This window comes from Pieris brassicae, chromosome 11, assembly GCF_905147105.1.
Source record: "Pieris brassicae chromosome 11, ilPieBrab1.1, whole genome shotgun sequence".
Lineage (NCBI taxonomy): Eukaryota > Metazoa > Arthropoda > Insecta > Lepidoptera > Pieridae > Pieris > Pieris brassicae.
Window position 1 is genome coordinate 11690100 of NC_059675.1, and position 14950 is coordinate 11705049.

Here is a 14950-nt window from a genome sequence, read left to right on the forward strand (position 1 = left end):
AGCAGAACACACACTAGATAGGCCTAATCATTACATACGCTTTGACCAACCGAAAGTACTTGCGAAAGAAAAAAGATTCTTCCCAAGATTGGTACGCGAAGCATTGAAATAAAAAAAAAATCCCAATTTCAATAGAAAAATTATCAAACAACCATCCAATAATATCCAAATTAAAACCCGAAGACAAACAATCCGCGAAAACAGAGGACACCGTGAGTCATTTTTGCAAAAACCCGTCATCTTTTAGTCGATACCAACTTCGGGGCAATAAATACAGATAAAACAACTTTCTATGCAGCTGTGATACTTTTGACATTTAACACCTTTCGTCTTCAGACCACGCACACTGAAAAGTACGCGAAACGTCGGAAAAAAATTTAAATTTAGAATTATGTAAATGACTATAAGTTTTAAAATTAATACATAGCTTTAATCCGTTCAAAAAGTGTTTTTCTTAATGTGTAAAAGCTATTTTACCAAAAGACAATATTAACTTAGCTTGTAAAAAATTATGATATCTGTGGAGTAGAAATAATTTTGGTTTTCCTTAAAACATACAAGGTAAAAACTTTACTGTCCTACCTTGAGGTAGCAAGAAAATATTTTATTTCTTATGATTGAATACATTTAAGATTATTAAAAAGCAGTTTTTAAATCACAAATTTCAAGGAAATGGCGGGGAACTTTAATGCGTTTGACACGAATAATATAATATTAAAATCTTAAGTATTTTTCAAAGATTATATAATTCATATCATTATTCATATAGGTAACACAATGTACACTGATGAACGCAAAAAAAAAGATATATACATTAAATGTTTCTAATTTTACATTTACTGCCAGTTCTCAATTCAAGGGCGTAGAACGGAAGAACTGGCAATAAACTCTACGCCACACTTTTTAATCGCCATTTTTGTATTACGCAACGTTTGTAAGGAGCTGCATCCATCACACCATGTTCCACGTGACATCAGCAGGAGGCATGGTGAAATAGAAGCACGCACTTACATTCTCGTGGGAACAACACGCGATATTATTTAAGACGTAGGAATATTATTTATATGAAATAAATTAGTCATTTACTTAATTTTTTTATTTCGGTCATATTCACTATTCAATTGTTTATAACAAGGTATAATACATAGTGCCTACATTAATCTTAAATATTTAAGATTTAATTAGAATCCTATGTATAAAAATCAGTACATATATACATTTCATTACTCCTCTGTAACTGTTAATATTTACAAATCCAAAACATACCTTAATAAAAGACAGAATTATTTATAATACTTCAATTAAGATATTGCAACATATATTTATATATTTAAATAGTTAACAATAATCAATGTTTAATAAATAAATACTTTACATTTGAAAATCTCGTGAATTTTTAACTCACTGATGTCTTGTATAGATCTAAGAAAACTAAGGAGGAGGAGGAGGAACTAAACTAAAAAATAGAATGAAAATAGAAAAGTAAGAAGAATACATCAGCGAATTGAGCTAAATTATGAATATAATACTCAATGTATAATGTTACATAAGACTTTCATCATAAAGATGCTTAGAATAATGTTTAAATAATAAATTTATGGGCGAACCTTCGATATAAAACATTAGCGCTTTTTATTTTTCGCGCCTAAATCTAAGTGCAGAAATTTGGGGCAGGACAAACAATTTGGGCACACATAGACAAAATACGCTATGAGCCAATTGTCATTTACGTACGGCATGTGTCAAAACATTCTAAAATAATACTGGCCGCAAATGAATCATGTTTGAAAATTCGAAATATGCCTATTCAGTATCATTAAAAATAAATTGCTTCCTGTGACGTTGACACATGCATATGACATTGTGTTGTAGTGTGTTGACCCTGTTCGGAGTTTTGTAATTGAGCTCAAGCTAAATGCGAGCTCGTCGAACCGCCATCACTTGCTTGAAGATGGCTGTCCGCGTTCTGAAAAAAGTATGGACAAAATTATTTATTTATACATTCGGCATAACTACGATGTCATCAAAAAGCTAAACGTATTTTTAAAACCGGCTTTGCGCTTAGAATAAATAGATCTCAATTTGGTCATTTTACAATCTGACTAATTATATTTTAAAAAATACACTTACTGTACTTCCGCAGTGCCTCTTCTCTTTCCTGGGAGTCGAAATACCATAGTGTGATAGCATATCTGAAAATAAAACGATGAAAGATAAAACAGACTGTTCGTTTCCACCAATAAACTTTTCATTTATAAATATCGACAGAATATAAAACGAAATACGAAACCATTATACGATTGTGATTGGTCAACACCGTCTCTAGTCACGCATTTACATGCGACACGAAACGTCATGTTATTTCTTTCGTTTGACCAATCGAATCGACAAAAGTTTTGTTTTTACATTTTCACCAGCCAGTTCGTTTTCGCTAATCGCCACAAAAACTTCGTTAAAAATGTATAGTGTAATCTGTGTAAAACTATTTGATTATCTAAAAATAGTTAAATTACTCCTATATACAGGGTGTCCCAGGAGGGACAGCTCTCTAGCGGTCAGAAAAAAATAGTCAATAAAAATAATTCCAAGTGATACCCAAAATATGTTTTTTTTTAGAAAAACATACGTTATATTTACTTCACTTTACATTCATGTGCACAACGGCCACAAAATAATGAAATTTATGGCGTGTGTGGTGTCATCTTATTCCTGATAGACTATACTACTAGAAATACATTAAATAATATAAGTATCTATGATACTTTTTTCAAAAACAAGATAAGCACTTGAGTTTTTGACATAAAATTAGATACCAAAATAATTTTGGCAGAGATTGAGTGTTTCATGTAAAAAAAAGTATGAAAACGTAAGTGGCCAGCTATTTTAAAATATGCGCAGTTCATACAGTTTACAAAATGGTATAATACATCAATTTATCTAATACCACTACGAAGTTATTGCTATTGAGATGCAAAAACAATTTGCATTACTTTGTGGCCGTTGTGCACATGAATGTGAAGAAGAAAAAATCATATTTTGGGATAATTGGAAATATTTTTTCTGAGCGCTGGAGCTGTCCCGTGTGGGGTTCAAGGATTATCCATTCTTTCTGGGACACCCTATGCTAGGTATTCATTAAAAGCTTGGACACTGCTAAAACCTAGGTTTTCTAAATAACTTTTTTCTCAAAAATGTATAATTAAAAAAATAATCCTCCAAACTTTATAAAGCACAGATTTTGTATTATTACGTAGAATTTAGGTCAAAATGCGCTTCTGTTTTACAGTTCGCGTTTACTCTTAACCTATGAGTCCGATATACATCAAACATAACTATCTTTCTAATTTTGAACACTTTCATCAAAAAATCATACCGGCTTGAAGACCAAAACATATGGGTAATTTTTGAAAGCAGTTAAACAAACAGCATATTTTTGTGAATGTGGTACTGTTGGGTCGTCGTAAATATCCACGTTTTCAGCAGCAAGATAATTACCTAGTTGCGTAGGCAGGTTGCACTTCGTGTGGATTCCGCCTGTCTGACCAGAAAAACAGCATCCTATCGAATATCGGCGCTATGTCCGCCACTTGATTTGTACCTTCGGGAAATACCCTGCAAAATATATACGTTCACAAGAAAACCGAATACTTCTTGTCTATGATTGCGTTATACAATGCTCTGTAGTCTCTAATTTATGGACAATAGACTACTCGCTCTTGGTCAGAGTTGCGGCCAAGTGCTTGCAACTTGTGTCCTGAGAGCCTAATAAAACAAAATTTCAAAAACGATTGTTTGTAAAGAATAGTCTCGATAAAAAATCGAGAGCCTCGGTCAATCCAAACCAGACCGTCTATGTATATATTGTTTAATCTGTAATTATTGTTTTATTCATATGCTAAGAAAAAAAATACCTAAGCAAACCCCCGCATCGCTTAACGTCCCAGTCGAGATTCAGATAATATATGGCAGTGATGCAGCGGCCATCTTTGTTTGGATTATCCACGTGCTTCACATAATGGCTGCCCGAGCCGGGATAACATGCCACCATTGCCTGAAAAGAAATTATAAGTGTTGAAAAAATTTCCTTTGCGATATGCTTGAAATTTCTGTTAACATTGGCTAACAAAGAATGCTAAACATTGTCTTTATAAAGCAATGGCAATCCGCCGGTTTAATTGACTTTATTTATTCATTCCATAGTCGTAGGTAACATAAATAGCTAAACTGGACCGGAACTAAAAATAATATTTACGAGAAGGTTCCAATATTTACAATAGGAGAAAATCAATAAACAATATTCAATACATTTAACTAATTATATTTGCAGTTGTGAGATGGTGTGAAGGTATGTACGTGAGGGTGTGTATGTGGGGTGTGTTAATTAAAATTAGACGTTTGCATGCTAGTTTAATTTATTGATCCATCATAATGGACCACCACGATGTAGTTAAAAAATTGTTACGCAATAGCTATAAAACTGTATAATCACCTTCCTAGAAGGTATAGATCACTGCCATATAACTCTTTGAAGGGGTTGGTGATGAAATTTATAAAAGCAGAATGCCTTTATAGCGTAGGCGAGTATTTGGACTATAGATTTGTCACCAATTGTAAACAACTTAACTCTGCCATTATATTCATGTTCTTATTGTATGACAGTGTAAAAATTTATATGACATCTGCATGCCTATTTTAATATGGTTGATTGTGCGGATATTTGTAGTTAAAAGTACCACTATATTGGCAAATAAACGATTTAATATTATTATTATTATGTACAATTTTCAAGACGTAAAACATAATATATTATACTGATATGATTCAACGCTTTCAACATAGAAATGCACATATAATTGATTATAAAATATAAGGGAAATCCCAGCAAACCTACATAGCCAACTAGTTGAAGGACCTGATGTAATTATCCGTGACTCATTGAGCATTTTCCTCATTCGCTATTGCAAGCATTGATGTTTACATATTGCACTGTAGCAAGGTGCAACCTTTCAAATATTTAAGGAAATTATAAAAATCTTTATAGAAGCTATAGAGAAATAGAAGAATAACTTATTCCTTCCAATGTTGTTGTTTCGGCCTTTCCGATAAATAAACATATAAAACCAACCAACCAACCATCTTAAAAGAAATATTTTTTTTTTATACTCTAGCGGACCCGATAGACGTTGTCCTGTCTTAGGTATGAATATTAATTTCGAATTGGTATAAATAACTAAAAAATATTTCAGAAACAAAGTGTTTATTATCTAATGCTTTATGATATACAACATTCTTTGTTTGTTTTTCAGGCGCGTATATATAAGGCAGGTAAAATAGCTTTGTTGGTATTCCGACATGGGAACAGGATTTTCAAGATTAATATCACAAACAATTAGCGTGTGTAATTATTTTATATGTATTTTGTTAATATAGTAACTCCGATCGAAGCATTTATTTTAAACGATATTCATTTTTCTTACATCCTCTTTGACGATATTTGCAGCATGCATTCTGTCAATGTTATGTCAAACGCCATCAGGTTACATCAAAAAAGTTTGAATTTTAAAAGCGCTATGCACTGAAAAAAATAGCTATCGTAACAATAATCAGGAATACTTAATATTCTTAAATTTTCTAATATTCCGTGCAATTATTTTCTTCCATAAGAACTTTCTCCTGACAACAAAAGAATTAGGGGCATCGTTCACGCGTGACGCCGTGACCAAGGGAAATATGGATTATTTTTTATACATATAAAAAATATGTAAAAATATGCTCAAGGCTAACGTGTCAATTGCTGCCCATGGACAACAGAAACTAATATTTCCAACAGCAACCTCGATCTCAATAATGAGGTTTTGTCTGTCCCAAGGTTGCCACATCAAGACAGAACTACATCGAATTTGCATACAAAAGCGTCCAATGTAAGTTATTTAGTACATGCGCAGGAGACTTGTAATTACGGGCCTTTAAGGGATTTCTTTAGAAGAAAAATACGACTAGAGTAATTCACAAAACCTTTTAATTTTTGGATATTATTTGGGTCTCATTAACCAACCAGGAAATAAAGAAAAGAAAAACACCGACTAACCAGCTGTTAGGGAGCAAAGAAACAATGATATCATATTTGTGAATCAGAAGCAGTTCAGATAAAGTAGTTATGAATGGTGAGGTTCCATTGTATTTTTGTTTCATTAATAATTTTTAAACTATAGCATAATGACAGTTTTAAGTTAATGCAAGTTTAGCTTGATATTTTCGGAGCAAGTTTGAGTATGTGTAAATTTTATGACATCCCAAAAATAGATGGCAGTCAATTCGTTTCATTAGAGCAAACACGGCATTGTTTTAACTGCTTCTGAATCCCGCTTCAGCGGGCAAACGGGCATTAGTCTCACCTGATGTTAGTTAATACCGCGGGATATGGACACTCAATCCCAGAGGGCTCGCGATTGCATTGGTATGCTCTTTTCTTAAGTGGAATTGATTCGGAAATAGTTCAATGGGCAGCTGGTTCCACAGAGGTGTTGCGCGGCAGAAATTGCCTTTAAAAAATGCTTAATTGTCGAACGAGAGACGTCGAGGTGATACGTGTGGTAGGTTTTTACCAATAACCTAACGGAGTCGATGCCTTCTGTCAGATACAAAGACGCGAAGCGAAAACATAGCAACATATATAGTAAACATGTACTTAACAAGATGGTATATGTTCACTAATTAACATAGGGTCCTTTAAGAACAAACACCAAATTCATAAAAGTCCGGCAACCACGTGCGAGCCATTTGACAGTGTGAGTATGGATGGGCAATGTCACTTAACATCATTAAAGTATACCATTACATTTGACGCATGTGAAATGAGGCCAAATAAACGCATTGAACGCGAGCGCATTTTCAAGTGCAATGCCAAATGCATTGACCCACAATATAAAGAAGTCCGCTCTGAATAATTTTTTGTTACGTTCATATTGAAGAAATTATTTGTAAAACTAAAATTTATTTATTGTTCTTGTACTGTATTATAATGAAAAACTATTTATTTACCTTTTTTTTAATCCAATTGTTAAAAATACACCAATACTGCTTCACTCGGATAATTTATTAACGCAAATCAATCTAGTTATTTCTGTTTTATCATTAATTTGAAACAATGGCAGAGGCGAAGGGCAAAATCCTCGGACACGTATGTTGTCCAAGGTTTTTGCCCTTGCGTTTATTTATAGCTAGTAATGATATCTGTGTAAATCAGCTGAGCAAATATTACTTTCTTTATATTTGCCACGCGATTTTTGTTCCGCCAACTACGATGCAAACTTCGATACAAAACCTCGATATTGAATTCAGATCGTTACAAAGTACTGACAAATGGCAAAGTCATTCAAACCATCGTAGGTTTGGATCTAGGTTGCTGTTGTATTGAGACACCATTCAAAAATATTAACGCTGCCAGGCCAAAAACATAAACAACAATAAAATTTATGAGAGATAATACTGTCTTTTTCACTAGTTAAAGTGGCACATTTTTAAACCGATAAAAAAGAACCAATGAAAGCTTTTTAGTGTGAAATCCCTATTAATCAGAGTGACCGTGTTATAAATAGCAATCAAAACGTATAAGTGTAAACGATTTTACATAGGTTTGTAAACAAAACGTGGTCTCGTAGCCATGCTACAACGCCGTAATGTTTACACAGCCCCCTCACGCCGACCCCGCGCCCCGCGAGAGCCGCCATGCCACTGATCACGTACGCCGTAAGATTCAATGCGCATGCGCCCACTAGGGACGTAGCGTTTATAACTAATCGATTTTTGACAGCTGAAACGATTATTCAACAATGAATTTATGATTTCCTTACGTCCTTCATAGTAGTATGCGACCTATTATAACAAACTACACAATATATATTTATAATGTTGATTTTACGCAACTAAACGTGACGAAAACAGATAGAGTTTTATCGATTTTTCTTTGCTTTGCTAATCGAATTCTATTTCATCTTCGATACATCGTCAAAGACACGTTAAGTCGGCAATATTATTCTAATCCCCTAGAATAATATCGTCGTTCTCAATATAACAGAATATTATAAGCGGAATAGTATTTTAGCATATGCACTGTTGGGTATTATTAGATGCTTGAAGTTAGTCACTATAGCTGAGCGTTTTTGAACGAAAGTGACTCAATAAATATTACTCAATAACTTAAAATTACTTGCTTTGAATGAACACATCTCTTCTGAGTTCTCATTCTTGGCCAATTATTATTATTATTTAGTTTAGCCTATTTAATTAGGTTATTTATGTGATGACGTATTTGGCAGAATTTGGCTTAGGACAAAGCTAAAAGTGTCTCCTTCCGGAGGCCACGACACATTTTGGGTCGCAGTGCCAGCAGAGTGCAAGACAACTTTCTTTAATCAATAAGACTTTGCACAGTACTTTGGTATTTTATCAGCCCTAATTGTTTATTATCAAACTACAATTCTAAGCCTGCGATATCCGCACTTGGCACTGATAACGATTCGCAAATAGAAATAGAGCTGTCTTAACGCGAAATTTTCATAGTTGTAGTCCCGTTGCCCGTCGAATTTTAATTTTGTACATATACATAAGAGATCGTCAACAGCATTTACCTAGACTAGAAAAATTAAATCAATAAATACAGGGGCTTGGCAATTGGTTTGATATAATAACATAATTTAATAAGTCATTTTCTTTATAGGGAGCTGTTCTCGTAGGTTAACAAGTAACATATATCTATATGTATCGATGCTATATATCGATATTTCTTTGAAATTCTTCAACCACTCGACAGTACAGTAACGCCTAAATTAATAATAGATGTGAATCATTTCTAACGAAGGTTTTTTTTAGCCATACAATCATCGAAAGTATTGTTTACCTCCAAAGTTAAATACTGTCTTTGGGAATTACACCGGCCACCTCTACTATTTTGAGAAAATTTGCCAATTACATATCAATATATTATTTTATCACTACATCATCAAATAATTGATTTTGAAGCTGAAAAACACTATCAATAAGAAATGTATGTGATTATCTATACTTATATTATAAAGAGGCTTGGTTTGAAGTTCTAGGGGGTAATCTCTGGATCTTTTGAAGCGATTTTAAATCCTTTTACTAATAACGTAACTTATGTGCGGCTATATATTACCCGAAAAATTAAGAATCGTGGATATGACAAGTCGGAAAAAAACAGGTTTTTTTTTTTACAAACACCGTCTTCATTATGAGAGATATATAATTAAGTTCTAGAATTCTAGGTCTAGTTCCATTAATGCCTATAAAAAATTCAAAGTATAAACTTTAATCTCTATACACATTAAATTCTCGTGTCACAATGTTCGTTCCCATAGTCCTCCGAAACAGCTCGACCGATTCTTATGAAACTTTTTATGCATATTCGGTAAGTCTGACAATCGGCTACTATCTATATTTCAAACCCCTAAGTGATAAGGAGTGTCCAACCAAAATTTTTAGACATTTTTTTTGTTTTAATTTTTTTATTATACAACATACAAAAATACATACAATCCTTAATTGTCACCCCTCTTCGATCAACACCTATTTTTTATTATAGTAGATAGTTATTTTGATTGAACTAAAAATATGTTTCCTATAAATAATATACATGGCAAAACGACGTTTGCCGGGTCAGCTAGTATTATATAAAACCAAGTGCTCCAGTCAAGTAGTCTGTTCGCGATAAAATCAAAATAATGCATGGTATTTATTGCGGTTTTCATAAAAATCTAAAATAATTTTATCTTCTTCATAAATTATTTTGTAATTTATATTTATATAAATGTAATTTTACAAGGTCATGGCCGCCCAAAGCGGGGACGAGTCCATAATATTTAATAAATATTAGATAATACCTATATATAATTGTTTTACATATTCGTATATATAATAATATTGTAATGTAGTACTACTAACTATAATGATCACAACCCTGAGCCAAGTCTACAGAGCCTTAATCTATGTCAATAAAGTACAAAGTAGCAACTTCTCACCTTCGTTCTTCCATTGATGATGTAGTTTCCCATCTTGCCATTATTAACCATTTTGTTAGCTTTGAGAATTATATTATCAACCTGAAATACATGAATAATAAACTTAAATTATCAAAAAGGTAATCACAATCTAAGTCAGTTTATATAAAAAAACTTAACGGTCAAAAATCCCACAAATCTTATTTTATAAACATTATTTTCGCCAGAATGCGACGGACAATATTGTCTATGGACGCCCAATGACGGTGGTATTGGCAAATTTGAATGTGGAACATAAGGTCAAATATCTAGTACCTACTTTCTAACGGCCGTTTTATTATGTACCCTATATGCAAAACGTTTGCAAAACTAAACACGGGTCAATAGAAACTGTCATAGTGAGTGAAAATTTTCTTATCAAAGCGGAATTCACGGAATCGTTTTTTTACATCGATCGGTAAGTTGATTGACTTTAAATGGATCTTCTAACAGAGATGTTAGAAAACACAGGTATTCAGACCTGACAATTTTTTTACCGATTGTTTATTTCTCTACAATAGAACCAACTGGACTGGCAACGTAGAGAGAAAGTGAGAGGATCGTAGTGTCAAGAAAACTGAGAATACAAGTTGGGAACAGGTCAATTGGGGATGTCGCTGAAGCGATACTTGTGTGAGCTCAACGTGGTCGATTGACGAGCAGCAGCGCATGATAATCTGATTATCGAAGGTGGCGTTCTCTTGCTTCGCCCAAGAGTCGCTTTGGATCCGTGCGCCAGCGGAGTAAGTAAGCGAGTTTATAACATCCTGTAGAGAACTCGGAGTTCTCGATTTCCGAGTAAAGTAGTGCTAAATGGATGATCTTAATCCTAATGATGATGGTCTTCCCACGCCACATGGGTGTTTTTTGATCCTTATTAAACATTCAAAAGTTTAATTTGTTTATATGGTTTATAGGCATAGGGCAGTAAACAAATACCAAACTGATGATTATTCAGTAATTCGAGATAAATGTATCGATATCAATAATGTCTGATAATACGGCGCCTGAGTTTACGACGTTTGTCGATTAAATGTCTGTAGTAGGATTCTATGAAATTGTATATGCTGTCGTATTTTACTTGTACGTTAAACTAATTAGAATGAATCTAACTTATATTTTTATTAGCCTTTGCGCCGAGTATAATTTACTTAGTACAAGTTGGCTATATATTTCGTAATATCAATTTCTAATTCTTAATGATGTGAAAAAAACTTTTTTGGAAAACCGTATTCTTTTACCATGACAGGACATGCTCTCCGAAGAAAATCGAAAGCGGAAGCAGGCCCAAGCCAACGTACGACGTACTGTTATAGATGATGCGGAGAGAGTTGGAAGACTTGGAGCGCGATGAAATGAGAATCTCAAGATCGAAAACGATGAAAGCTCACTGTGGAAGTTCAGTCCAGTATAAACCTTTTCGTTTAAAAATAATCTCACTTTTATTTGTTTCTTAAGATTTTCTTGTTTTTTGGTATTTTTTATTATAGCGGGGTAGATTACATTATTGCGTATAAAAACTACTTTTTACGCAATCTTTTGCTCACGACCAACGCACACATGTAGGTCGTGTTTTTATGCTGACCATATATTTTGGAGTTTCGCCCAACCGCACAGTATACAGTGTCGTAATATTTAAAAAAATATAATAATACTAATTTACTTATTTATCTCTAACTACGTACTTATAAGTACGTACGTATACGTTTAGAACGAATCACTTCAGTAGATAATGGTAGATACTATTCTAAGATTTAGTATAGATGTTACGATAAATAAGTGTATTTAAATTTTAATTATAAACGCTAAAATCCAGTATTTTGGTAAATAGTTAAAAAGGAAAACACCTTGTCTTCCTGCTTTCCCGAACTCTGAACTCACACATTCATCTCAATCAATAAAAATCAGTGCATGAGACGCGATCCTAACACTTATAATTGTTTAAGACGCAAAGCCAAATCATCTTCTATTAAATTTACATCTCAAAACTTTTCGTATGTTTTCTTGAAATTTCGAAATTCAATTAATTTAAAGATTTTAAATTTTGTTGGATTATACGTGACTGACCTCACACATTTCGAAAATTATTACATTAAATTAAATGTCTCAATTTAATGTAATAATTTCCTTGATTGAATCATTTTGCAATCGTTTATAAATTACAAATGAATTTCTCTTATAAGCTGATTCGATGTTGAATGTATTAATTACTCGTTATAAAATTTTCTCGTTAACATTGCTTTTATAAATAATAATCTGATGTTTCCCAGATTCTAAAACAGAAATTGGAGCCAGGAAAATAAGGCCTCAAATTCATAACTTTACATACTTCATTAATATTAAACATGCTAACAGCATTTTATTTTTGGTTATGATTCTTATTTGAGAAGTCCACAAAATAAATAAATTATGTTGTTGTTATACAAAACATATTATATTTTTATTTCAAGATAAGAAGCTTTAAAAATAACTTACTTGACTAATTAATTGTCCTATGTGATAACAGTGTTTCTCTTTGCCATCTATCCATGTTATCCTGTCACTTCGTATGGTTTGAGCCTCTGTTCTGACAGGATTTGACACCAACTGACCTGCCTGTGAATATACAGATTATACCTACACAAAATTATAGCCAATTGTTTCAAAAATTAAATAAAATATTAATTTGTTATTGCATCTTCAAAAGTCATTTGATTCGAAGACATAATGTTAAGGGAGTTTACGCAGTCACCTTTTGAAGATTTGTCCCAGCAAATCTAAAATTACTAATGTTTTTGGAAATTATTCACATGTGAGCGTGATTTAATAATGTACTCAAAAGACTTCAAAGACTAAATTAATTGTATAAGGTGTAAATATTTTATGATATTTTAATTTCAAATCTGGTTATACATGGGTTGTAAATAAATAAATCATGCAATTGCATTATGTCATGTCTGACACTCCGACATTAAGTGTCCACGGGCACTAATATCACTTAACATCAGGTGAGCCCCTTGCCCTTTTGCCTGTTCTATAGATGCATAGAGATTCTATTGGAAGAGTTGATACATATACTAAAACTGTAATTGAAACAGTAAATACTAAACATACTTGTCTCTTATTTAATATAAAAGAAATTTAAAATACATACAAATATTATGTTGATGAAGAGAGGAAAGTTTCTAAGATAAACAAGTAATTCAGTTATGGACATAGTAAAAAGAAATTTAAATAGATGGTCATAATATTTGAATCATAAATTTCACTTATAAAGATTCTAATTACAAATAGCATTCTAACGGTACAACAATAAGTTAGGTGCTTAAATTAAGCAGCTTACTTTTTAATTGTACAGTTTCGAAATTCTAATTAGGTAAGACATTGAGTTTCTAGTATTTAGAAATAAAATGGCTTAATATAAATTAAAATTATCGAGTTGCTGAACAGATGTCAATAAGGCTGCCCTTCACACAATGTAATATTTATTGGAGTATTGTTATGAATACATATGTGCAATAGTTTTTTCTTAAAATAAAATATTATTAACTTATCTCCCATAACTATCAAATAATAATAATATTATATTAAATTATTACTATCTTATATTAAACATGTAATAATACTTCATAAAATAAGATATATTTTCAGGTATTATGTATTAGATTTTTTTTAACATTTATTACTAACAAAACACACACATAGATTATTTTGATAGTAGGCATGTGAAAAACAAAGGAAGAATGATCTAAATGTACAAATTAATTTTTTTAAATAAGATATTAGAAACTTTAACATTGTTAAAAACTTACTGTAAATATTCCTGATCTGTACATATCTAAAACTTCTTGTAGAACTAAAAGTCCTCTTTCTTTACCAAGAAAGTTGTTTAAAACACACACACCATACTGTGTCATGTCCCGTATCACCCTTTGACATATATCATAAGATGGGTCTGTTTGATCCATATAATAGCTATTCACCATATTGGAAAATGGTGCTGAGCTGCCTTTTAATGAAGCTTCTGGATACTCTTTAATTTTGCTTTGATGCTCTCGAGGTAGTTCAGGCATCTTTACATCACTCTTCACAGTAGACAAAACATCTGTTGTTCCCGAAAACTCCACTGTGTTTAATTGCTGAGCTTTCTCACTTAAAATCTCTTGTTCTGATGAACCTTCATATGTTATGGCACTTACTTTTGACAAGTCTTTATTTGTATACACTACACTTGAGATTACACTATTTTTTAAAACTTCTTTACTACTAAGGGCTTCGTTTTTAAAGTTTAAACAATTAGATTCACTTTTAGTGTCAAGACTAGATTCACTACCCTCTATTCTCAAACTTTTTCCAGTTTTCTTTTTCGTATGTCTACATTCACTGGCCAACGTCTTTTCATTAGATTTGTCCTGTTTTTCTAATACACAAATATTAAGATTTTCAGAAGTTGATCTCTTTAGATCTTCAGAACTGACAGGCGGAAATTCGGCTACTATGCCGTTTCGAGAGCCTTGTTTTTGCAACTTGGGTGCGCACTTACTTTTATGTCTCCGCCAATCCTCTCTCTGATGTTCAGTATTACAATAATAAACGATAAGACAGCGAGCACATCTACGATGAGTTTGCTGTTTACAAACGGCGCAACAAGCCACTACGCCTGCTTGATTCATTCTGAATCTGAATTTCTTATAATAATTTTGCTATCTACGGACCGGCCCTTGAACAAAATGACAATTTGAATTTTTGAAACCCTGCGTCAATTGTTTTGTCTTGAAAATTGACTTTATTGAAATGTCAGAAGTTGACATCAAAGATAACGAGTGAACTTTTTCTAGTATGGATACTTGTCTTTGCGCAGGCGTGAAGCGCTGGCAATTCAAAATCCGGTTCGTAAATACAAAACATTTTGACTT

The 14950-nt window shown here is 32.6% G+C and overlaps 1 protein-coding gene across 1 annotated transcript; it reads right to left on the reverse strand.

The window, feature by feature from the left end:
- Positions 1-1176: 1176 nt before the first annotated feature.
- Positions 1177-14759, reverse strand: LOC123716518 (egl nine homolog 1). The gene is made up of 7 exons (XM_045672290.1): positions 13847-14759; positions 12531-12650; positions 10038-10118; positions 3912-4051; positions 3496-3612; positions 2131-2192; positions 1177-1966 (listed from the first exon to the last, which is right to left on the reverse strand). The coding sequence occupies exons 1-7, from the start codon at positions 14705-14707 to the stop codon at positions 1938-1940; spliced, it is 1410 nt and encodes a 469-aa protein (XP_045528246.1). The 5' UTR covers positions 14708-14759; the 3' UTR covers positions 1177-1937.
- Positions 14760-14950: the final 191 nt, after the last annotated feature.

Coding starts and splice junctions, on each gene's coding strand:
- LOC123716518 (XM_045672290.1), bottom strand. CDS start 14,707: ATGAATCAAGCAGGCGTAGTGGCTTGTTGCGCCGTTTGTAAACAGCAA. Junction 10,119..12,530: donor TAGGACAATTAATTAGTCAA/GTAAGTTATTTT, acceptor CATGTATTTCAG/GTTGATAATATAATTCTCAA. Junction 3,613..3,911: donor CGATGCGGGGGTTTGCTTAG/GTATTTTTTTTC, acceptor TATATTTTGCAG/GGTATTTCCCGAAGGTACAA.